The 26,303-nt window shown below is 36.5% G+C and overlaps 1 protein-coding gene across 4 annotated transcripts in view; it reads right to left on the reverse strand.

Moving 5' to 3' along the window:
• The window catches only part of CABCOCO1 (ciliary associated calcium binding coiled-coil 1), a 168,468-nt gene that overhangs the window by 94,471 nt on the left and 47,694 nt on the right, over positions 1 to 26,303 (reverse strand). For all 4 annotated transcript variants that reach the window (XM_005900670.2, XM_070364530.1, XM_070364532.1 and 1 more), the window contains 2 exons: positions 18,869 to 19,007; positions 11,449 to 11,521 (listed from right to left, as the gene is read on the reverse strand). In XM_005900670.2, the coding sequence (XP_005900732.1) occupies positions 11,449 to 11,521; positions 18,869 to 19,007 (212 nt within the window). The remainder of the gene's footprint in view (positions 1 to 11,448; positions 11,522 to 18,868; positions 19,008 to 26,303) is intronic.

Raw genomic sequence — 26,303 nt, forward strand, 5'->3', positions numbered from 1 at the left:
GTTCTAATTTCATTTTTTTTTTACACATAGCTGTCCAGTTTTTCCAGCATCATCTACTGAAGACTGTCTTTCCTCTATTGTATAGTCTTGCCTCCTTTGTCATAGACTAATTGACCAGAGGTGTTCGGTTTTATTTCTGAGCTTTCTATCCTGTTCCATTGACTTATATTTCCGTGTGTGTGTGTGTGTGAATACTATTTTGATAAATGTAGCTTTGTAGTGTAGTCTGAAGTAAAAGAGTCTGATTCCTCCAGCTCCATCTTTCTTTCTCAGGATTGCTTTTTGGCTATTTGGGGTCTTCTGTGTTTCCATAGAAGTTGTAAAAATTTTTGTTCTAATTTTGAGGAAAATGCCATTGATAATTTGATAGAGATTGCATTGAATCTGTAGACTGCCTTGGACAGTGCAGTCATTTTGACAATTGAGTCTTCCAATTCAAGAACATGTTATATTTTTCCATCTACTTGTATTATTTGTTTCTTTCATCAGCATCTTATAATATTCAGAGTACAAGTCTTTTGTATCCATAGGTAGGTTTATTCTTAGGAATTTTATTCTTTCTAATGCTATGGTAAATGGGACTGTTTCTCTGATTTCTCTTTTCTGATTTTTCATTCTTACTGTATAGGAATGCAGGCACAGATAATTGTTAGTGTACAGAAATGCAACAGATTTCTATGTGTTAATTTTGCATCCTACAACTTTACTGAATTCATTTGGAGTAGTTTTCCAGTAACATTTTTACTGTTTTCTATGTATAGTATCATGTCATCAGAAAATAGTGACAGTTTTATTTCTTATTTTCCAATCTGGATTCCTTCTGTTTCTTTTTCTTCTCTGATTGCTGTGGCCAGGGCTTCCAAAACTATGTTGAATAAAAGTGGTGAAAGTGGACATCCTTGTCTTGTTTCTGCTCTTATAGGAAGTGCTTTCAGCTTTCCACCACTGAGTACAGTATTAGCTATAGGTTTGTCATGTGTGTATGCGTGTGTTAGTCGCTCAGTTGTGTCCAACTCTTTGTGACCCCATGAACTGTAGCCCACCGGGCTCCCCTATCCATGGAATTCTCCAGGCAAGAATACTGGAGTGGTATTTCCTTTTTCAGGGGATCTTCCCAACCCAGAGATCTAACCTGGGCTTCCTGCATTGCAGGTAGATTCTTTACCATCTGAGTCACCAGCTAAGTCCACAGGTTTGTCATATATGGCCTTTATTATGTTGAAGTGTGCTCCCTATATGCCCACATTCTAGAGAGTTTTTTTTTTTATCATAAACTGGTGTTGAATTTTGTCAAAAGCTTTTTCTGGATCAACTGAGATGATCGTATTGTTTTTACGAAAATCTTTTTTTTTCATGCATTTAAACCACTGACATTAAATTTGATATAGCTGGATTAATACATGCCATATTTGTTTCTGCTTTATATTTGTTGCCCCTTTTGGTTTTTAATTGAAAATTCTATATAATTACATTTTGTTTCCATTTCTTAGCATGTTACTTTTTAATGGTGTTCTCTAGTTTTCAATATCCACTTACAGACAATCCAAGTCCAATTTTAAATATTAATAATAGTATACTGCTTCGTGGGTAAAGACCTTATAAAAACAAAATAAACCTACTTCTTCTCTGTTGTCCCTTATATCCATCATGAAATTCATGTCACTTATACATAAGCATATATATATATGTAAAATCAAATGCATTATTATTAAATAAATTTTACTCAGATAAATTAAGAAAAAAGAAAATCAAAAGTTCTTATTTTACCTTCATTTATTCCCTCTTTGAATGCACTTCTTCACTTTATGCAGATCTAAGATTATGACCTATATTATTTCGCCTCTTTAAATAACTTTCTTCTAACATTTCTTGCAAGCAAGGTCTACTGGCAACAAATTCTCTCAGGACTATTTGTTTGAGAAAGCCCTCCTTTTTCACTTCTTAAGGATAATTTCACAATGTATAGAATTCTAGGTTGGTAGTTTTTTCCTTTCAACACTAAACACTTCACTCAGTTCTTACTTACACAGTTTCAGAGAAACTGAAAGTACTTCTTATATTAGTTCCTATAGGTTGAGTTTTTTTTTCCCCCCTCCTACTCCTTTCAGAATTTTTCTTTATCTTTGATTTTATATAGTTTTAAAATTACATGCCTAGGTATAATTTTTTGGCATTTATCATCTTTGGGGTTCTCTGACCTCCCAGGATGTAGGGAAATTCATCTGGGGAAAATTTTATTCATTATTGCTTCAAATATTTCTTCTCTTCCTTTCTCTCCTTCTACTCCTGCTTTTCCCACTATATGTATGTTATACCTTTTGCAGTTGTCCTGTAGACCTTAGATAATCTGTTCCATTTTATTTTCTCTTTCAGTGTTTGTTTTCTTTGGTTTTTGGTTTGAGGATTCTTTTGATAATATCCTCTAGCTCAGAGATTCTTTCCTCAGTTGTTTCCAGATTACCAATAAGCTCATCAAAGTATTCCTCTTTTCTTTTACAGTATTTTAGTATCAAGTATATAATCAACCAAATAATGAAGAAGGATAACAATAAGAAGGCACTGCCATAGTAGATAGCAAGAAATTCTACTATGGTATGGTTAATTAAAGCAGGATGATATTCTGACAGGGATTCACAAATAAACCAATGGGATTACTGGTCAAAATGAGTCAAACTGATCATTAAGAATAGTATTTAATGGATCAAACAAAACAAAAACAAAATAAAATCTATTTCAGTTTCCTATTCTTGCTACAACAAATTACCACAAACAGTGGCTTAAATTAACATAAATTTATTTTACAGTTCTTGAAGTCAGAAGTCCTCAACTTAATGTGTTGAAGAGGCTCCATTCAGTTCAGAGACTACAGGAGAATCTATTTCCTTGCCTTATTCAGCTCCTAGCTGCTGCTGCTGCTGAGTCGCATCAGTTGTGTCCGACTCTGTGTGACCCCATAGATGGCAGCCCACCAGGCTCCCCCGTCCCTGGGATTATCCAGGCAAGAACACTGGAGTGGGTTGCCATTTCCTTCTCCAATGCATGGACGTGAAAAGTGAAAGTGAAGTCGCTCAGTCGTGTCCAACTCTTCGTGACCCCACGGACTGTAGCCTACCAGGCTCCCCTGTCTATGGGATTTTCCAGGCGAGAGTACCAGAGTGGGTTGCCACTGCCTTCTCTGTCAGCTCCTAGAAGGCACCTGAATTCCTTGGTTCCTTGCCTCTTTATCCATCTTCAGAGCCAACAATTTAGCATATTCAAATCTCTCCCTTGTCACCTGACTCTCTCTTTCCTCTCTTTTCCTCTGAGGAGGAACATGATCACATTGAGCCTACTTGGATAATCCTCCCATCTCAAAGCCTTCAGCTTAATCATATCTGCAAAATCTCTTTCACATGTAAGATTACATATCCACAGGTTCCAGGAATTGGTATGTAGGCATCTTGAAATGATGGGCAGGAAATTAATTATTCAGTCCACCACCATCACTTTTGAAGTATACTAAAAATCCAACTTATTATTTTGAAAACTTTCAGAGAAAGGGAGAGAATAAGAAACCTGTTCTTTCTTTTCCATATGAACTGTATCTCATTTTAATCAAATAATTGAAGAGTGAAAGTTTTTGTTTCTAGAAATATTGATCTCATAAATGAAGAAAGAATGACAAAATATTAAAAGAAAAAGAAAATAAAAAGAAAGAAAACCAGACACTATTTGCCTCTTAATGAGATTGTGCAAAACCACGTTCAAATCATTCTTGTTAAATATCTGAAGTGAAATCTAGTTAGCCTTCCAACATTAACTGTGTTCTGGAAATAAGGAAGAGATACCATAGAAATGCAGTCAAATTTAGGTAAAATTTAGTCAAATGTCAGTAAATTCTATAGGATAGAAGATCTAAAGTCTTCAACAAATAAAATGCTCGATTTTCTTTGTATTATTCTTGCACATTTTGTTAGGTTCATTCCTACATATTCTATGGTTTTCATTATTACCAATGTGATCCTTTTCTTCAAGGCTATTACCAAAACACAGGAAAATATTTTTTTCTTAATGATGGTTTCTTACCATACCATCTGCAAACAATGACAGCTTTGTATCTTGTTTTTCAATACCTCCCTTTTTCTTCTAATTTTGACTTCTTTTTTTGTTTTATCAAATTGGTGAGGAACTAAAAATCCAATGTTGGGTAAAAATAATCAGCCTTGTCTTGTTCCTTGTGGGTATTTTAATGGTTTCATTAAGACATTTTAGAGAGATTTCAGTTTTTGGTATATTCTATCAGTTAAGAGTGTAAACCTACATTACGGACTAACTAGAGTCTTTTTAAAATGAGAAATGGATATTTATCAAATGTTTTACTGTATCTATTGAGATCATCATTTGGTTTTTTCTTCCTTTAATCTGATAATGTACTGAATTATATTAATAGATATCCCAGTGTTAAACCATCCTTTCATATCTGGAATAAACACTATCTGAACATCTAATCCTTTGCCATATTTCACTTCATAATATTTTATTTAAGATTAATGCATCTATAATATTTTCATAACTGTGATTGCCTACAATATTGTGTTATTCTTTTCTATTTCTAATTATAATTCGTTACCGATTCAAAGGATAAATTTAAAACCTTCTCAGGATTATATTAACTTCAGAGAATGAGTTGAAAGCTTTCCATCTCCTTCTATGCTCTATAATAACATATAAAAGGGAAATATTTCCTCTTAGAAATTTTGGTACATGTCCATCCCAAACTTCCTAATTTTCTGGACACCCAAAGAGCACCTACAATATAGCACCTACTCCATGTTATGTGGCAGCCTAGATGGAAGGGAGTTTGGGGAGAATGGATATATGTATATGTATGTATATATATATATATATGCCTGAATCCCTTTGCTGTTCCCCTGAAACTATCACAACATTATTTGCTAATGGGCTATATCCCAAGACAAAATAAAAGTTAAAAAAAATTTTGGTAGAAGTAGCCTATAAAATCTACATCTGATGGCATTTTTATGTGTTGAGTGTTCAATATTTTATATGTTTAACATTCTATTAGGATTTTCTACACTCTGAAGTAAATTTATATTTCTCAAGTAAAATTTACAGTTCCCTGAATATTGCTTTTTCTGGATTTTCAAGCCTATCAACAGAAAATTGATATTTTATAAACATTTTCAAATCTCATTTTAAACAAACAAGATCTCTATCAGTTCATTTATCAAGAAAACAATAAACTTTCAAACTTTTGTGAGACTATTAATCAGAGTTTAGATCTTCTACTGTTTGCTCTATCAACTCTGTTCCTTAGCTATCATTTGACCTGTTCACAGAGTTTCATGCCTCTCTTATAATTTTATTTTCCTCAACTACTTGTTGATTTTGTGCTGCCAGCTGACCTTCAAATTAGATGATCCTTGTTCATTTGTCTGTGGATGTCTGTTTGCCAAGCTTGCCTTTAGATACTGTAGGGGAGGCATAAAGAATGATGTTAGGTAGGTGAGGCATTCAGGGTGTACTCACTGTCACTTCTGAACATCAATGGCCACTTCAGAACTGCCCTCCTCTTTAGTGTCAACACCCACAATAGTTTCTTTAGCATGGGAATGAACGCCGCAGAATCCCAGTGTCCTATACAAGCAGCAGAAGGTAAATGGGCTAAATGGTATAGCTGCTCTACTTGCTTTCATCAGTTCAGTTCAGTTCAGTTCAGTCACTCAGTCGTGTCCAACTCTTTGCAACCCCATGGACTGCAGCACACCAGACTTCCCTGTCCATCACCAACTCCTGGAGCTTACTGAAACTCATGTCTACTGAGTCAGTGATGCAATCCAACCATCTCATCCTATGGTGTCCCCTTTTCCTTGTGCCTTCAATCTTTCCAAGCATCAGGGTCTTTACCAATGAGTCAGTTCTTTGCACCAGGTGGACAAAGTATTGGAGTTTCAACTTCAGCATCAGTCCTTCCAATTAATATTCAGGACTGATTTCCTTTAGGATGGACTGGTTTGATCTCCTTGCAGTCCAAGGGACTCTCAAGAGCCTTCTCCAACACCACAGTTCAAAAGCATCAATTCTTTGGCGTTCAGCTTTCTTTATAGTCCAACTCTCACATCCATACATTATTACTGGAAAAACCATAGCTTTGACTAGATGGACCTTTGCTGGCAAAGTAATGTCTCTCCTTTTTAAAATGCTCTCTAGGTTAGTTATAACTTTTCTACCAAGGAGCAAGCATCATTTAATTTCATGGCTGCAGTCACCATCTGCAGTGATTTTGGAGCCCCCCCAAAATAAAGTCGGAGAAGGCAATGGCACCCCACTCCAGTACTCTTGCCTGGAAAATCCCATGGACGGAGGAGACTGGTAGGCTGCAGTCCATGGGGTCGCTGAGAGTTGGACACGACTCAGTGACTTCACTTTCACTTTTCACGTTCATGCACTGGAGAAGGAAATGGCAACCCACTCCAGTGTTCTTGCCTGGAGAATCCCAGGGACGGAGGAGCCTGGTGGGCTGCCATCTATGGGGTCGCACAGAGTCAGACACGACTGAAGCGACTTAGCAGCAGTAGCAAAATAAAGTCTATCATTGTTTCCACTCTTTCCCCATTTATTTGCCATGAAGTGGTGGGACCAGATGCCATGATCTTAGTTTTCTGAATGTTGAGTTTTAAGCCAACTTTTTCACTCTTCTCTTTCACTTTCATCAAGAGGGTCTTTAGTTCCTCTTCATTTTCTGCCACAAGGGTAGTATCAACTGCATATCTCAGGTTTTTGATATTTCTCCGGGCAATCTTGATTCCAGCTTGTGTTTCATCCAGCCCAGCATTTCTCATGATGTATTCTGCATAGAAGATAAATAAGCAGGGTGACAATATACAGCCTTGATGTACTCCTTTCCCAATTTGAAACCAGTCTGGTCCATGTCCAGCTCTAACTGTTGCTTCTTGACCTGCATCCAGATTTCTCAGGAGTCAGGTCAGGTAGTCTGGTATTCCCATCTCTTTAAGAATTTTCCATAGCTTGTTGTGATCCACACAAAGGCTTTGGCATAGTCAATAAAGCAGAAGTAGATATTTTTCTGGAACTCTCTTGCTTTTTCGATGATCCAACAGATGTTGGCAATTTGATCTCTGGTTCCTCTGCCTTTTCTAAATCCAGCTTTAACATCTGGAAGTTCACGGTTCACGTACTGTTGAAGCCTGGCTTGGAGAATTTTGAGCATTACTTTTCTAGCATGTGAGATGAGTATAACTGTGTGGTAGTTTGAACATTCTTTGGCAATGCCTTTCTTTGGGATTGGAATGAAAACTGACCTGAAAGTAATGCTTTCATCATTTTCCCTCTCAAAGTTTCTCTCATTTCTGTATCAACTTAGGGTGCCTAAAGAAATGTAGCATTACTCTGTAGTGTCTTTTCAATACATATGGGGCTACAGTTTCATCTAATCAATAATTTATCATTTTAGATGTCATCAAACCTCTTATCTATATTATTCTGAATTTTGAAAATTTGGTCTTTTATAGGATTTGGGATGCAAGAGGAATTGTACATGTGTGCTTAGTTTATTCTTTTGATAAAACCACTGTTCCCTTTGGAAAAGTTCTTCCTGCTTCTTTGGGGATCTATTCATGTTCTTTCACTCATTCAATATGGTCATCTTGGGTCTTCTAATAGTATCACTCCTCTGGTCACAGTGACTAACTGAGAGCAGACATATAACACAAACACAGAAAATAATATTGGGAGGAGGAATGTCTCTTTCTTTTGGGGGTGCTAAACTGGAGCTATCTCTTTCATGTCCACCACTGGCTGGAGGAAGCCTGACTGCAATAGAAGGGAGCAAGGCCCTTCAGAAAAAAGAAATGAAAAAAGTCTAGGAGAGATAAGAGGCTGAACCACATGCATGCATATACAGATCCACATGTACATATGCACTCAGTAACACGGTTGACTATGAGATCCAGTTAGTTTTAGTCCAGCTTTCACCCCTGCCTTTACCTGTTAGTGACTCCCCTGGTAGTTCAGTTGGTAAAGACAGGAGACCAGGGTTCAATCCTTGGGTTGGGAAGATCCCCTGGTGAAGTGAATGTCAACCTACTTCAGTATCCTTGCCTGGAGAATTCCATGGACAGAGAAGTCTGCTGTGCTGCAGTCCATGGGGTCCCAAATGTCAGACATGACTGAGTAACTAAGCACACAAGCACATGACATAATAAGATATCTTCCCCTTTTTTAATTAATTGAACTATTTTGAGTGGAATTTCTTTCGCCTGCACCAAAAAAATATACTTTCTGGCTAACTCAGTCACAGCCTTTAGATTTCCTCTTAGACTTCACTTGTTAATGGAAGCCCCCCTATATTGTAATTACTTAATCATCTCTCTCCTCTCATTCGACAATAAACTCCATGAGGACAAGGATCATTGCTTGTCACTGTGTACCCCTAGAACTTTTGTACAAGGCCTAGAGCATAATAGGAACTGGATCACATAAACACGTGGAATAATGAATAAATGTTGTAACTGTATCATCTCATTTTAGTAGATGCCCGGCAGTAGATAGCTGGTTAGAACCATGTCTTTGGGTATCTGCTATAAGTTTTTGATCATCATCATTGCTACTATCCAATAGGGTTCTTTGTGTACAAGTATTCACTGTCTCTCCTAGTTTTCAGGTAACAAAAGCAAAGGACAGTTTCCAGGTTTCTGGGTGGGTCCTCATCCCTTAAGGCAGGAGTCCCAAACCTCTGGGATCTAATGCCTGATGATTTGAGGTGGAGCCCATTTAATAATAGAAACAAAGTGTACAATAAATGCAATATACACGAATCATCCTGAAACCATCCCCCTCAACCTGGTCCATGGAAAAACTGTCTTCCACGAAACCAGTTCCTAGTGCCAGAAAAGTTGGGGACTGCTGCCTTGAGGAGATTTTGGTTCCCTTATAATTGTTATATCTGTGGATCTGTGATCCAATCGTATTGCCAAAACAACAGACTTGGAGAGTTCTTGGCTTGGGTGATTAAAAGGAAATTCTCATCTCTATAAATAAATTAAGTGTCATCCTCTAAGATGGCTACAACTACAGGTATCTATCTGCTGGAGACAGCAGATAGATACCTGTAGTTGTAGATAGATAGATATCTGCTCCATCCTGTCATTTTTCTAGCTCATTCTAGTTGTTTACTACCTTTTTCAACATATATTTATATGCAAACTATTGAAGGAACTATAAAACATGCTGCTTATAGAACTATATACATTAGATTTCTAGATTATTAAAAATCTCAGGTCAAGAATAATGAGTTAACAAAAAGGTGCCTCTATGACCTAATATGAAATTTCTTAAAAAAGGTGAGTAGAAATAGATAGAAACAACTGTTAAAATCAAAAATACAAATTCAATTTTCTTTAAACTAAAACCCAAGAAAAGACTGAGTATGATTTATGTTCTCTATTAATAATTAAAATTACTATTTAGCAATTATTCTTAGAGGTGATTTATATGTTTTGTTATAGTCATCTATCCATAACTAAGAAACAAACTAAATTTCGTCAGTGTTACTTAACTTGAATGCTTGCCTGAGATTTAAATTTGGAACACTTACATGGCTGTTTGTTGTATGGCCCTTGTTTGGTTCCAGAGCCCTGAGGTCAGCATGAATAATTACGTTAGTGGACCAGGCCTCTATGAAAGGTTTTAATTAAAAAAAGGTATTTGCACCAAACATTATCAGAAACTTCTAAAATGCTATAAAATAACTGTAGTATAACATTTGCTTTGGTTAATCCTTTAAAATTACATGAATGATCTAATTCTTGAAGACCCAACATCCTTTCCTTAAGGAATCTATTTATAGCTCTGGTCAACTTGGGGAAAATGCAAAAGACAATAGAAAATAAATGGATCAATCCTTGTCTACTTTCTCCATTTTTTCTTTCCATAAGCATAAATGTCACCTAAATATAACCTTACAACAGAGAAGAAAGTCATGATTGTGTAATTAACAAAGGGAAAGGAAGTTCTTCATGAAATTTTTTTTCTTCATGATTCTAAATATCTGTGTATGCTGCTGTTGGAAGCCACTACCATTTTCCCAAAGTTCTGCTGAGTAGATAAGATAGGGTTGTACGCCAAACAGATGATTATTATAATGCTGTCATACTATATGATTTAATTCTGAAATGGGAACGTTTTCAGTGAAACTTTTGTCAAGTGACACTTAATTTAAGATACAGAATGAGAAGACTGCAAAGAAGAAATTTTAAGGAAAGTCAAAAGCAAAAAGGGTTCTTTGTTTTCCTTCAGCTCATTTAAAAGGCCAACAGTAGAACAAGTACCCAAATGGAGAGTGAGACACCATGACTCAGGTGTTTAATGAAGTCAGCAATTTATAAACTGCAGAATAACAATACTAGGGAAGACCAAATGGCTGGCACATTGCACCTGCTTCTTAATATTAGGAAAATTATACAGATAATGTAAATATCCCTTTATTCACTTTATGACCATTCCCGTCTCCTATTTTTCTAGTTGAGAATCTAAAGAGCACTTTTTATGGCATCTTTAGAGTTGGATTTGACTGAGCGACTAAGTACAGCACAGCCTTCATAAGATGTTCTCTTATCGTGGATTCATTTCTAGTAATTATGAATATGTGATTATATGTAAGAGTGTTCAAAAATATCTTTAGGTAAACCATTTCTTGTAGAACTGCTATTATATGCACTGTCACTGAATCATGAATTATGTAGTATTAAGAGGCACTACTATGTGCCCTGCATTATACTATATGTTGCATAATAAAACAGCACATTATTCGTGGCTTCAAGGAAATTACAGTTGGATTATGTCAACTATATCAATCCCTGGGAAACAATCAGAAAACCATATAATGTGATGTAAACATACATGCTTGTTGGTGTGCTAAGAGTAGCCAATATTCAGCAGAAAGAGATAAACTGGAATAAAATAATAGAATGTGATTAAAGAGTTTCTCTAAACCCTTCCTTTGAGATGCGATGTAATTAAGGAAGGTTTGCTTCATTGAGAAAGTGGGATTTGAATTAGGCCTTAAACAATGAGTACACTGAAAATAAATGTGAAATTAGAAGAGCTTTAACTGAATTAATTTATCTCACTTTTCCTGATTTTATTTGTATGAAGACACACATACTCTATCCAACTGAGCTTTGTCAAATAATCTATAAATACATAAAGTATATGTGATTAACAATGCTTTTAATGCCAAAAGACAGCTTATTTTCTTAATCCAAAGCTCACTTTGTGTAATTATTCTTTTTGCAAACTACTAGTTGGTTATATTAACACTTGAGTAATCTTGACAAGAAGTTGCTTTAAGCAGTTAAAGATCCAGATGCTGATCAGCATGCATTAAGTGATTCAGCTTAATTGGTTCCATCTAGATAAATTACTTACCTCAGTTCCTATCACAATTTCTTCCCTGGCAGAGAAGAACAGAAACTCATACAGCTTGTAGTGTTGAAATAAGCTGAAACACAAAATAAATGTGGAAAATTGATAAATTTATTTCAGGGAAAAAAGCAAATATATAAGAATATTTAATATAGGAAAGTTGTCTGCATTGACCAAGCTAAAGACATTAAACACTAATATGGTATCAGTCACCTCCACTACTTCAAAATATGTTGCCCAGAAATGCTAAGAAATTTAAAGGCTTATTTTCTGATACAATGACAATATAACACAGTTAGTATCAGTAAACTAATCTGTGATGAATGGATAGGTTTGGGGTAGATTTCATCTTGACTTTTCTTGGCTCATGACCAAATAATGCAATATACCTAAACACCAACCTTCATATTCTTTTTCATGTTTTGTTCCAAACTGGAATCAATTTCCTCTCATATGAATGGCACTGAATTCTAGGCTACTTCCATATCAATTATACCTCTCATGTTCTCAAACTGTTTCAAGATTAATCTCTAATAACACCTGAAAAATGATGTAATGTTAACTGAACTACTGTTTAGAAGATGTCTGATTTTCTTAAAGAATATTTGATTACACATCAAAGGCAGGAATTAACTTAAGAAAGATAATCTCTTTAGATCCTACCCTAAAGACTAGGTGGTCAGTGTATAAAACCTATAAAGAAATAAAAAATAGGAGTTTCTTAAAATATATGTATTTCTAGTAAGGTTAAAGATCTCAGCAATGTGTTACTGAGAGTTAAAAATTTACTGAAAGGTTGACTTCTAATATCCTGTTTGTGATAATATTTGAATTTTTCTAATTCTCTTCCTGCTGGTTGGGAAAATTAATAGACTCATAATACAGTGAAATGCCGAAGAACAAAAAATTGTCTTAGCGGTTTCTCTTTCACTCTGGTGCCTTTTGCTATTTAAGAAAATTGATTTTAATATAACTGAGAAATTAACATTTGCAAAATGTAGCTACAGAGCATGTATAATAATGGCTTCTGAATGCTGTAATGGATCAAAGTTTCAATTCATTTGAAATCAATGAAGAAATCCTCAGGCAGCTGGGTCTCTCTTGAGTTATATTAGCAGTTGATCTTACTACTAACACAATCCATTAAAAAGTGATGTGTGTGCAGATCAGTCATGTTTTTTTTTTTTTTTTTTACTACATTCAAATTAGTCATCAACATTCAGAAACTAACTTAGATTTTGACATTACTTTGATTTGTTGGCTAGAAAATACATTAAGATTAGTGACATTTGATGATTCAATGAAGCAAAATACATTAAAATCCACCTTCCCTTACGTTGGTTACCTAGAGAAACCTTTAAGATTAAAACTATTACATTGTCAATAACTGACTCTGAGTAGAAAAATAAGACTGTAGAGTATTTTGGAAAGAGCTTGGCTTCTTTTCAGTTAACTGATATAAAACTTTACTTTCTCCCATTCTGAAGGCTGTCTTTTCACCTTGCTAATAGTTTCCTTTGATGTGCAGAAGCTTTTAAGTTTAATTAGGTCCCATTTGTTTATTTTTGCTTTTATTTCCAATATTCTGGGAGGTGGGTCATAGAGGATCCTGCTGTGATGTATGTCAGAGAGTGTTTTGCCTATGTTCTCCTCTAGGAGTTTTATAGTTTCTGGTCTTATGTTGAGATCTTTAATCCATTTTGAGTTTATTTTTGTATATGGTGTTAGAAAGTGTTCTAGTTTCATTCTTTTACAAGTGGTTGACCAGATTTCCCAGCACCACTTGTTAAAGAGATTGTCTTTAATCCACTGTATATTCTTGCCTCCTTTGTCAAAGATAAGGTGTCCATACGTCGTGGATTTATCTCTGGGCTTTCTATTTTGTTCCATTGATCTATATTTCTGTCTTTGTGCCAGTACCATACTGTCTTGATAACTGTGGCTTTGTAGTAGAGCCTGAAGTCAGGTAGGTTGATTCCTCCAGTTCCATTTTTCTTTCTCAAGATCGCTTTGGCTATTCGAGGTTTTTTGTATTTCCATACAAATTGTGAAATTATTTGTTCTAGCTCTGTGAAGAATACTGTTGGTAGCTTGATAGGGATTGCATTGAATCTATAAATTGCTTTGGGTAGTATACTCATTTTCACTATATTGATTCTTCCAATCCATGAACATGGTATATTTCTCCATCTATTAGTGTCCTCTTTGATTTCTTTCACCAGTGTTTTATAGTTTTCTATATATAGGTCTTTAGTTTCTTTAGGTAGATATATTCCTAAGTATTTTATTCTTTTTGTTGCAATGGTGAATGGAATTGTTTTCTTAATTTCTCTTTCTGTTTTCTCAATATTAGTGTATAGGAATGCAAGGGATTTCTGTGTGTTGATTTTATATCCTGCAACTTTACTATAATCATTGATTAGTTCTAGTAATTTTCTGGTGGAGTCTTCAGGGTTTTCTATGTAGAGGATCATGTCATCTGCAAATAGTGAGAGTTTTACTTCTTCTTTTCCAACTTGGATTCCTTTTATTTCTTTTTCTGCTCTGATTGCTGTGGCCAAAACTTCCAAAACTATGTTGAATAGTAATGGTGAAAGTGGGCACCCTTAGCAAATGAAGCAACCGACAAACAACTAATCTCAAAAATATACAAGCAACTCCTACAGCTCAACTCCAGAAAAATAAATGACCCAATCAAAAAATGGGCCAAAGATCTAAATAGACATTTCTCCAAAGAAGACATACAGATGGCTAACAAACACATGAAAAGATGCTCAACATCACTCATTATCAGAGAAATGCAAATCAAAACCACTATGAGGTACCATTTCACACCAGTCAGAATGGCTGCGATCCAAAAGTCTACAAATAATAAATGCTGGGAGGGTGTGGAGAAAAGGGAACCCTCTTACACTGTTGGTGGGAATGCAAACTAGTACAGCCACTATGGAGAACAGTGTGGAGATTCCTTAAAAAACTGGAAATAGAACTGCCTTATGATCCAGCAATCCCACTGCTGGGCATACACACTGAGGAAACCAGAAGGGAAAGAGACACGTGTACCCCAATGTTCATTGCAGCACTGTTTATAATAGCCAGGACATGGAAGCAACCTAGATGTCCATCAGCAGATGAATGGATAAGAAAGCTGTGGTACATATACACAATGGAGTGTTACTCAGCCATTAAAAAGAATACATTTGAATCAGTTCTAATGAGGTGGATGAAACTGGAGCCTATTATACAGAGTGAAGTAAGCCAGAAGGAAAAACACCAATACAGTATACTAACACATATATATGGAATTTAGAAAGATGGTAACGATAACCCTGTATACAAGACAGCAAAAGAGACACTGATGTATAGAACAGTCTTATGGACTCTGTGGGAGAGGGAGAGGGTGGGAAGATTTGGGAGAATGGCATTGAAACATGTGAAATGTCATGTATGAAACGAGATGCCAGTCCAGGTTCAGTGCATGATGCTGGATGCTTGGGGCTGGTGCGCTGGGACGGCCCAGGGGATGGTATGGGGAGGGGGAGGGAGGAGGGTTCAGGATGGGGAGCACGTGTATTTTAAGAATCAAAAAGATAAAAAAAAAAAAAAAAGAAAAAAAATAAAAAAAATAAATAAAAAATAAATAAATAAATAAAATAAAATAAGAGAATTAGGAGGATTAAAAAAAAAAAACAAAAACTTTACTTTCCCTATCTTGTGTCACTCAATGAAGTCAATTCATAAATCTTCCTTCCTGCAATTTCATAATCTTTCCACTTTATTCTCCTTATTGCATATAGTTCTTAGATTAGTATTAGTTGCTCAGCTGTGTCCAACTGTTTGTGACCCCATGGACTGCAGCCCACTGGGCTCCCCGTCCATGGAATTCTCCAGGCAAGAATACTGGAGTGGGTTGCCATTCCCTTCTCTAGGGGATCTCCCAGGGATCAAACTTGGGTCTCCCTCATTACAAGCAGATTCTTTACTACCTGAACCACCAGGGAAGTCATTATTAGATTATCCCATACTAAAAAAGAAATTCACTTCTTACAATGAATATAAAACGCATGACTTGGATGCAGTGGTCAAAGAGGCAAAGTTGGGCAAGGTCAGGATTATAGTGAGACAGGCAAGGAGAGGGGCCACCTAAGGGAGGCACTTACTCAGTTGCTGGTCAAGTCACCCCCAGTGCCTTGATCTGGTCCCCACCACAGCTGGGGTTCTCTCACTTTACCAGGGAGACTTATATGGGAACAAAGTATCACTTCTGAAATGGGAATGTGTTTTTTACCTCTACCGTTGAACTTCCAGTTGACTCAAATCCCTAGATTATTTTGCCAAACATCTGTCTTGGTCTTAAATCAAAAGGAGAGGACTCAGAATGAAAATGGGTCAAGATACCTGGCTCCACACCAGGAAGTGCACGTGTGCAAACAGGGACAGTGCTGCTTTTCTTATATTGGGTATAAGTTTGTGCACATTACCTTCACCTGATTTCCACAGAAGACATAGAATATACAATGACAGAAGTGTCCTTGAAGCCGATGGATATCTAAATGATGTCTTATGTTAAAAAGCTACGTATATATTACTCAGATTACTCAGTACTCATAGCAATGTTGGGAAGGAATTTTGGTATTTATTTTTTAGTTCGTAAACACTTTATACTGATAGAGTATATGGTGTAGACTTATTAAGAGCATCAAATGAAATTTCAATTTTATTGTCAGTTAAGTTTCATGTGCAATAAGTCATGTTATAAAAAGCACTCTCCCAAAATTGACTAGGGCTATCGCTGGTTGATTAAACTTAATTATCAGGCTAAAATGAAACATGGTTATATTTTTGATACATGAGTTAGCTTCATATTTAGAAAATTTCTCTGTAGTCATTAAAATGGTAACTCTTATATGATTTAACTGCCATTAAACTAATATTTGTGGATCTATGTGACACTGTGAACAAGTGTTGTAGTAAAGCACATTTCTCTTTACATAATGTCAGTATCAATTCCAGATATCCTACTTACCAACTGATATTTTATTCTATGTGACATAGACACTTAAAACATATAATTTCTTTGAAATCACGACATAAAGATTTAATAGCATCAAAACTAGTTCTGGAACTTCCTTAGTGGAGTGGTGGATAAGAATCTACCTGCTTATGCAGGGGATACGGGTTCAATCCCTTGTTTGGGAAGATTCCACATGCCACAGAGCAACTAAATCCATGAACTACAACTACTGAGCCTGTGCTCTAGAGCCCATGAGCTGCACCTACCAGGTCGCACATTGCTACTACTGTATCCTGCATGCTCTAGGGCCTGTGAGACGCAACCACTGGGCCTGTGTGCTACAATTACTGAAGCCTGCGCACCCTAGATTCTGTGCTCCACAAGAGAAGCCACTGCAGTGAGAAGCCTGTGCACTGCACCAATGAGTAGGCCCTGCTTGCTGCATAGCCCCCACTCACTGCAACTGGAGAAACCCTGTGCAAAGCAAAGAAGACCCAGTGCAGTCAAAAAGTAAGTAAATTATTTTTTTTAAAAAGAAAAACTAGTTCTGATTTACTTTATTTGACTAAACTTCCAATTTTGGGGGGTGGGGTGGGGAGAGGTAAGATTTTTTACCTTTTACAAAATTTTACTTTTTTACTTTTTACAAAATTACTAGGTAATTTTGGTTTGTGAAGTTACCTTGGTTAGGATCTAAAGGTGACTAATACTGATACCTCTCCTCACTTAACCATTTTCTGAATGTAAATAAAATGAAAAGAAACATGTTGATGAATGTTCGTCTGGAGAGATGAGATGAAGAAGAAAAGAGCTGCCATCTTTCACTATCTAGAAGGTGCTTGGGTTTTGCTGTTGTGATTAATTATCCATCCTTGTGCCCAAAGTAAAACTCTTAGGCTGAGAGTTCAGCTGAAAAATGTGCAAGAGAGACCTAGAAGGCTCAAATAGAGAGAGAAAGGAAAGAAGAATGGTCTAAACTCCCCTCCCTAGTGATCTCCAAAGTCTGATGGGAAGAAGGATCCTGGGCAACAGGTTTTCCTTTTCCTTTCCTTTCCTTCTCCTATTCCTGTTTCCTTTCCAATTCTGGGTTTCCATTCCCTTCTCTCTCCCCACATAGGATCTCCCTTTAATCTGGTTGATAGGAAGACTACTGTGGTTCTCAGTGCAACACACATTAGGAGGTTATGTTATTACATTAAGAAATCATATTATTATTATATATCAAATGTTATTACATAAAAATACATCATACACCATTATTAATGCATGCCAGAAACCAGTATATAAACCTTATCATATTAAACACATTAATTTTTAAAAAAACTTTCAGACTACAACCAGGATCCTTGCCAAGCAAATTACGAGCACGTCTAGACCATCATGTAGCACCATTTATTTTAGAATTTTTAAAGTTGAAAAGTACTGCAGTATATAGTAATGGAGGAACAAAGATATTCTGTAGAAACTTTTAGTTAGGCAAAAGAAAGATTTTTTTTTTCCAACTATTGTTTAAATATTTGCTAACTTTAAAAACATCCCTTGAGAGAGATGCATGACTCTCATGTAGATCTTGTGACAGAGCATATAAAAAGACAGATTTCTTAGTTCAACAATGAAGAATCACTGTAATAAAAATACTTTTCCTCCAACCCTCATCATTTTCAAAGCAAAGAGAAAGACTTAATGAGTTTAATTGGTCAATACTACAAAATATTTCAGGGCATATAATAAATCTGAGGAAATACATACATAAATCTCTTCAATTTCTAATACAAACTATTTAAATAAATGTTTAAGTGGAAATAAATTTTACTCTATAAAATGTAAAATTTTAATGTCAAGATCAACTACCTAAAGAATCCATTGTGATCAAATCTGAATAATCTGAAAAAATCACTTTATTAATAAGAACAGTAGTACTTAGTGATTCAGAGAAAAAATTCTTAGACAAGAATTATATCCCAATGATATTATACTTATCAAACACAAAGATTTTTTAAATTCGCAAAGTTAACCAAAATGTTCAATGTCCTGGATCTACTGGATGGATGATTTGACTATTATCTAATTATTGGTTGGGTTAATTACTGTATCGCTTCCCTGATAGTTCAGTTGGTAAAGAATTTGCCTGCAATGCAGGAGACCTGGGTTTGATCCCTGGGTTGCAAAGATTCCCTGGAGAAGGGAAAGGCTACCCACTCCAGTATTCTGGCCTGGAGAATTCCATGGACTGTGTAGTCCATGGGGTCACAGAGAGTCAGACATGAAGAGTGACTTTCACTTCACTTCACTTAATTACTGTATAAATTTTGTAAATGTATAACTTAGTTAAAAATTCAGTTTCTATTTAATAGACCTTTCTAGAAAACCTGAAATAAAAAACTAAATGCTACTGAATAAAGTCCCTACCTGATTTTCAAGTAATCAACAATAGCACTGGCTTGTTTCACATCAAAGATATTCCATTTTTCATTTTTGTGTGATGGTCCTATTTCAGCCATAACTTCTCCAAGCCATTTTATGCTATCTTCTAAGGACATATGCAGTGCTGAAAAAAAAATCCACAGAAGTCTTAAGCATTATTTTTATGGATGTTTTGCCAACAAAATAACCAAAGATGTCCTTAATGTGTAAAAATTTCAGTACTTGTGAGGACAAACGGTAATACTACTGTTGTTTGTTTATGCTAATAATTACATTTTATGTAAAAGAACAGCAGGTGACAAACCGAACAATAGTAAATTACCATAAACACTATTCAAATGTCTAAAGAGTTTGTTTCCATTTTAAGATGGGAAAAAACCCTCAAAAAATTACTTTAGAATGGAAAGGAAAATCTTTTTATGATCTTAGATCAAGAGTATAGATGGAAATGACCCAAAGGTTGGTTAGATTAGCTGGTAAGGAAGGCCTACATGGTAGACTTGGCCATGGTAGACAGCAAAACCAAACCCAGAGCTGAAAATGTAAATGAACAGAGTTAGAGTTGACTAATACTCAGTTTTAGCTGATTGTTACCATGTGGGAATTTGGGCCTGAAGAGTTTCAAAGACACCAGGAATATGGATTTTTATGTAAAACATCAAGACTTTTCATTTTTCTTTTCCAAGCTACAGACATATATATGCTGTTTCTCAAACGTATGCCTGATGGTGGTGGTGAGAGCCAGATGACAGTGCAAAAAGAGTGACACTGGCACCACTTTAGTCAATTATTTCACTATTACAAGCAAACAACCAACAAAGTAAAACTATTTCCTAAGGCATTCAGTTGAAAAAGAAGTAGGTAAGTGTCAAAAGCATGAGACTTAAACTTTTACAATGTGTATATTACAAATATTAACTTTCATCTTTTCATATTTTTACTTGTGGCAGGCAAATACAAAATACACATACACAGACTGTCATGGCTCCCTGCGTGCTGAGGATGAATCCAGGTAACTGGAGTGTCTCGGTTGTCCTTTGCTGATAAGTGAAGGGTGTATGGACATGACACCAAAGAGCATGAAGCTGGAGATTTGAAAGGCCGTCTATGGGGTCGCACAGAGTCGGACACGACTGAAGTGACAGCAGCAGCAGCACAGAGGAGGTTGGATTGCTTGCTTGGGGAAGGCACTTGTCAGCTGGGGGCCTAGATGAGGGACTAGGAGAGAACTGTGCTGAACAATGTGAACCTCATCCTCCCAAGCCCAACCAAACCATTAATAAAGTTTCCATGTCTTGTTAATGGGGTGTGTGGATTTTTCAGGGAGGTAGAAGGGGAGAGTGCTGGAAGTTATGAGAATATAGGCTGATTGTTGGACCCATTTATTTTTGAGTTACACAGCAACTTTTCCTGGGATGTAAGTGCTAGGTCCCCAAATTACTAATAAAATGACAGTAATTTAAAAATTTGGGAGACACTATAAACACCAGCTTGTAATTTGTTAAGTCTAGATTCTATGTGTAGGAATTAGAAAAGCATACAACTACATAACAATTAAAATCTAGTTTAATGAATGACAATTAGTCTAATTCTCATAGCCTCCTTACAGATACTCTGTCAGAGATATAGAATTATTGCTAGATAACTAGGTTTTCCTATATCATTTTAAGTGGAGCTCAATTATTATTGAATTATTTCTTTTTTCATGACAAACTTCTTTTGAAAATAGTGAGAGCAATTTCAGAAATGAAAAATCTGTTGGATAAGATTACCTAAGAAATGAATGGACTAAAATCTGAATCATTTTATTAATAAAATGATATTAATTAGAGATGCAGAGAAAAATTTAGATGATTATAATTCTAGATGTAATTATACTTTCAGGCACAAAAATAAATTTATACGGCTATTTCCTTATGTTAAAATATAACTGACTCTTTAAAACTATTTTTATGTCTAATGTCTTTCAATAGGAAATGCCTTTTAAAATATGAAAGTTACTTATCTAACTGAAATGTTTGCTCCTTAAAAAATCACTTTTAGTGATGTGATTAAAATATAAAAGATTAAACCAATTAAATAGTAAAAGCTGTTAGAAATAAAATTTATCCTTGAAAATTTAGGGGAGTCAAAAAACAAAATATAATTAGTTGGAAGATTTAGATTGGTACCTCATAACTGCCATTTACTAGCGAGGTGATCTGAGTTTCATTTGCTTATCTGTAAATGAGAATAATATCAATTTTCAAACTAATAGTGCTGCTGTGAAGATCGAATAAGGAATGCATGGGAAACTCTTGGTAAACTGAAAACATACATATTATATGTCTATTCCAATACCAAAGAAAGGCAATGCCAAAGAATGCTCAAACTACCGCACAATTGCACTCATCTCACACACTAGTAAAGTAATGCTCAAAATTCTCCAAGCCAGGCTTCAGCAATATGTGAACTGTGAAATTCCAGATGTTCAAGCTGGTTTTAGAAAAGGCAGAGGAACAAGAGATCAAATTGCCAACATCTGCTGGATCATCAAAAAAGCAAGAGAGTTCCAGAAAAACATCTATTTCTGCTTTATTGACTATGCCAAAGCCTTTGACTGTGTGGATCACAATAAACTGTGGGAAATTCTGAAAGAGATGGGAATATCAGAGCATCTGACCTGTCTTTTGAGAAACCTGTATGGAGGTCAAGAAGCAACAGTTAGAATTGGACATGGAACAACACACTGGTTCCAAATAGGAAAAGGAGTACGTCAAGGCTGTATATTGTCACCCTGCTTATTTAACTTATACGCAGAGTACGTCAGAAATGCTGGGTTGGAAGAAGCACAAGCTGGAATCAAGATTGCCAGGAGAAATATCAATAACCTCAGATATGCAGATGACACCACCCTTATGGCAGAAAGTAAAGAGGAACTAAAAAGCCTCTTGATCAAAGTGAAGGGGGAGAGTGAAAAAGTCGGCTTAAAGCTCAACATTCAGAAAACGAAGATCATGGCATCTGGTCCCATCACTTCATGGGAAATAGATGGGGAAACAGTGGCTGACTTTGTTTTTTTGGGCTCCAAAATCACTGCAGATGGTGCCTGTAGCCATGAAATTAAAAGACGCTTACTCCTTGGAAGGAAAGTTATGACCAACCTAGATAGCATATTCAAAAGCAGAGACATTACTTTGCCAACAAGGGTCCGTCTAGTCAAGGGTCTGACCACAAGTCTAGTCCAGTGGTCATGTATGGATGTGAGAGTTGAACTGTGAAGAAAGCTGAGTGCCAAAGCATTGATGCTTTTGAACTGTGGTGTTGGAGAAGACTCCTGAGAGTCCCTTGGACTGCAAGGAGATCCAACCAGTCCATCCTAAAGGAGATCAGTCCTGGGTGTTCATTGGAAGGACTGAGGCTGAAACTCCAATACTTTGGCCACCTCATGTGAAGAGTTGACTCATTGGAAAAGACCCTGATGCTGGGAGGGAATGGCGTCAGGAGGAGAAGGGGACGACAGAGGATGAGATGGCTGGATGGCATCACTGACATGATGGATATGGGTTTGGGTAGACTCTGGGAGTTGGTGATGACAGGGAGGCCTGGCATGCTGCGATTCATGGGGTCGCAGAGTCAGATATGACTGAGCGACTGAACTGAACTGATAGCGCTTTCTAGAATTCAACCCAAAACCAGGCACATTTGAGGTAGTCAGGAAGATGGGCTTTCACTTGCTGGAGTTCAGATGTGGCATCTCTTAATCTCATTTATTTTTATAATTTTTAAAATAAGGAGAATAATATTAATAGAACTATATCATAAGATTGTGGATGAATTAAGTGACAGTATTTGGAAAGCAAATGGCACCGTGAGTGACACAAGTTAATTCTATGAAATATTTACTAATATTATTCCTATTTGGAAGAAAAACAATTCAACTTAATAGAACTAAGAAGTGTTCTATGATTATTTAATAAATTCATGTTATATAGAGGAGAATTAATCTTGGCCCATTGACCTTGACAGAGGCCAAATATCCAGACTGTCTGTCTACATCCAATGCTTGGTCAGGTTCTGGAAAAATTAGACCTCAATATGTATATTATTGGAGAAGGAAATGGCAACCCACTCCAGTACTCTTGCCTGGAAAATTCCATGGATGGAGGAGCCTGGTGGGCTACAGTCCATAGGGTCACAAAGAGTTGGACACGACTGAGTGACTTCATGACTTCACGAAAGATAATTGTACAAATCTTATGTTCCATAGTCCTTTATTTTGATCTAATTTGACTCCAGGTGGGTTGTCTGCAGAATGTCTCATAGATAATGCAGCAAAATCTGAGACAAGGGACAGGTTAGAAGTGAGTCAGTATAAAATGCAGTTTCCACACTAGAATTTTATTAGTAACCATCAACCATGCTACAGTTCAGAGCAGATTGCTCTTCAGTGCTTTTTCTATGAAGACGTTGCAGAATGGGATGGGAGTGCTCACTATGCACTCAGGACTCTACCACGTTTTAGTTTAAGTATAAACATACTTTACCTATTTCCCTGGCATACCTGGCTACGATTACATTCTGTCCTGATGGTAGTTAGAACCTTTTCAGGTTGAAAGGTTTGAGGGGATTTTCTGTTTTTATCAGAAGGTAAAAACTAGATCCCTTGCTTTTTTTCTGGTTAGCCTTTACACATGTACTTTCACTCTCTCATAGTTTATGAGTACTTGAATGGATCCTGTTCAAGTTTTAAAAATTCATTTTTGGACTGACATTAGCAATATAAAGTTTCACATCAAAGAAATATTTGTGATGCAGTTGGAAGTTATGGAAAAAGTTTAAAATGGAAATCTCTTGTCAAATTTGGAATGTGAGATTCATGAAATTTTTCTACTTTCCTTTACTGTTTCTAGTTTATAAATTCTTAGCTCACAGGCTGCAAAGCTTAAGACTATTCATGTCATATACTTCTTTTTACAATTAAATTCATAAGTGGTACATTCACATGGTTCAAAAAATATATGTCAAGGTGTACTGTAAGAAGACTTACGCCAATCCTGTTGTCCATATGTCTAGTTCCTATACCCTTTGCACATAAAATTTTGATTATTAGTTTTTTCTACATCATTTTAGCACTTCTTTGTATATATAACAAATAAAAACATATAAAGACTTATTCTTCTCTCTTTTTTAAACAAAAGAATACAACTCTGCACTTTGCTTGACTCAGTAACAACATATGATATCTAGAAAGCTTCCTCATTCTTTCTTTTTTTACAGCTGCATGGTATCATGATTTAGGGATAGGGTAATCCCTACATATAAATTTGTTTTTTCGGAGTAGTTTTAGATTTACAGAAAAGTTGCAAGAATATCACAAAGAGTTCCCATATAGCTTATACACAATTTCCCCCATTGTTAACATTGCTATGGTGCATTTGGCACAACTAATGAGCAAATATTATATTATTATTCAAGTTCACTCTTTGGATTTCTTTAGTTTTTATTAAAGTCTTTTTTGTTCTGTCCCAGGATTCCCTCCAAACACATTACATTTACTCATCTCATCTTCTGAGATTGCATAATTTTTCAGACGTTCCTTGTTGTTAAAGGCTTTTACAGTTTCAAGAAATACTGATCAGGTATTTTGTAGTGTATACTTAAATTTGGTATAAATTTGATACTTCTGTCATGATTAGATAAGGAATAAAGGTTTTGGGGAGGAAGACTACAGAGCCATTTTCTTCACACTATATCAAGTGGTAAAGAATCTGTCTACAAATGCAGATGTAGGAAACGCGGGTTTGATCCCTGGGTCAGGTAGATTCCTAGGAAGAGGAAATGGCAAACCACTCCAGTATTCTTGGCTGGAGAATCCCATGGAGAGGGGAGCGAGGTGAGCTACCATCCACAGGGTTGCAAGGAATTGGACATGAGTGACTAAGCAAGCACACACCGTACTATGCGTGCTTTTGCCACCCACATCACTTTGCTATTTAACATGGCTCATCACTAATAGTGCTACTATTTGGACCTGCTGAGGTTGTATCTATCAGGCTTCCCTATATAAAGTTACTATTTTCCCTCCTTTCCATACTGTCCTCTTTGAAATGAGGTGTGCAGCACATTCTTAAGAAATGGGAAAAGGTGTTCAACTTCTTGAGGATGCAGTGATGTGCTTAGTTGCTCTGTCCTTTCTGTGACTTTGCAACCTCATGGACTGTAACCCGCCAGACTCCTCTGTCCATGGGGATTTTCCAGGCAAGAATCCTGGAATGGGTGGCCATGCCTTCCTCCAGGGGAGGTATCTATAAAAATTACTGGGACTTCCACATGGGAGATTTGTCTATTTTGCCCCAGTTAATTATTTGATGTTGTTCAGTCACGAAGTCATGGCCAACTCTTTGCAACCCCATGAACTGCAGTACAACAGGCTTCTCTGTCCTTCATTATCTTCTGGAGTTTGTTCCAACTCATGTCCATGGAGAAAGTGATGGCATCCAACCATCTCATCCTCTGTCATCCCCTTCTTTTCTTGCCCTCAACCTTTCCCAGCATCAGGGTTTTACCAATGAGTCAGCTCTTCCCATCAGGTGGACAAACTATTGGAGCTTCAGCATCAGTCCTTCCAATGAATATTCATGACTTATTTCCTTTAGGATTGACTGCTTTGATCTCCTTGTTCTCCAAGGACTCTCAAGAGTCTCCTCCAGCACCAATTTTTCGGCACTCAGCCTTCTTTATACTCTTTCATATCCATACACAACAAATGGAAAAACCATAGCTTTAACTATATGGACCTTTGCTTTTTAATATACTGTACAGGTTTGTCATAGCTATTCTTCCAAGGAGCAAGCATCTTTTAATTTCATGGCTGCAGTCACCATCCGCAGTGATTTTGAAGGCCAAGAAAACGAAATCTGACACTGTTTCTACATTTTCCCCATCTATTTGCCGTGAAGTGATGGACAGGATGTCATGATCTTCACTTTCTGAATGCTGAGTTCTAAGCCAGGTTTTCACTCTCCTCTTTCACCTTCATCAAGAGGTTCTTTAGCTGCTCTTTACTTTCTGCCATTAAAAGTGGTATCATCTGCATATCTGAGTTTGTTGATATCTCTCCCTGAAATCTTGATTCCACCTTGGGATTCATCCATCTTGGCATTCCACGTGATGTACTCTGCATCTCAGTTCAGTTCAGTCACTCAGTCATGTCCGACTCTATGTGACCAAATGGACTGCAGCATGCCAGGCTTCCCTGTCCATCACCAACTCCCAGTTGGAGTAAACTCCAACTCCCAGAGTTTACTCAAACTAATGTCCATCGAGTCAGTGATGCAATCCAACCATCTCATCCTGTCATCCTCTTCTCCTCCCGCCTTCAATCTTTCCCAGTATCAGGGTCTTTTCCAATGAGTGAGTTCTTCGCATCAGGTGACCA

The sequence above is a fragment of the Bos mutus genome, chromosome 28 (assembly GCF_027580195.1).
Source record: "Bos mutus isolate GX-2022 chromosome 28, NWIPB_WYAK_1.1, whole genome shotgun sequence".
NCBI classification, from domain to species: Eukaryota; Metazoa; Chordata; class Mammalia; order Artiodactyla; family Bovidae; genus Bos; species Bos mutus.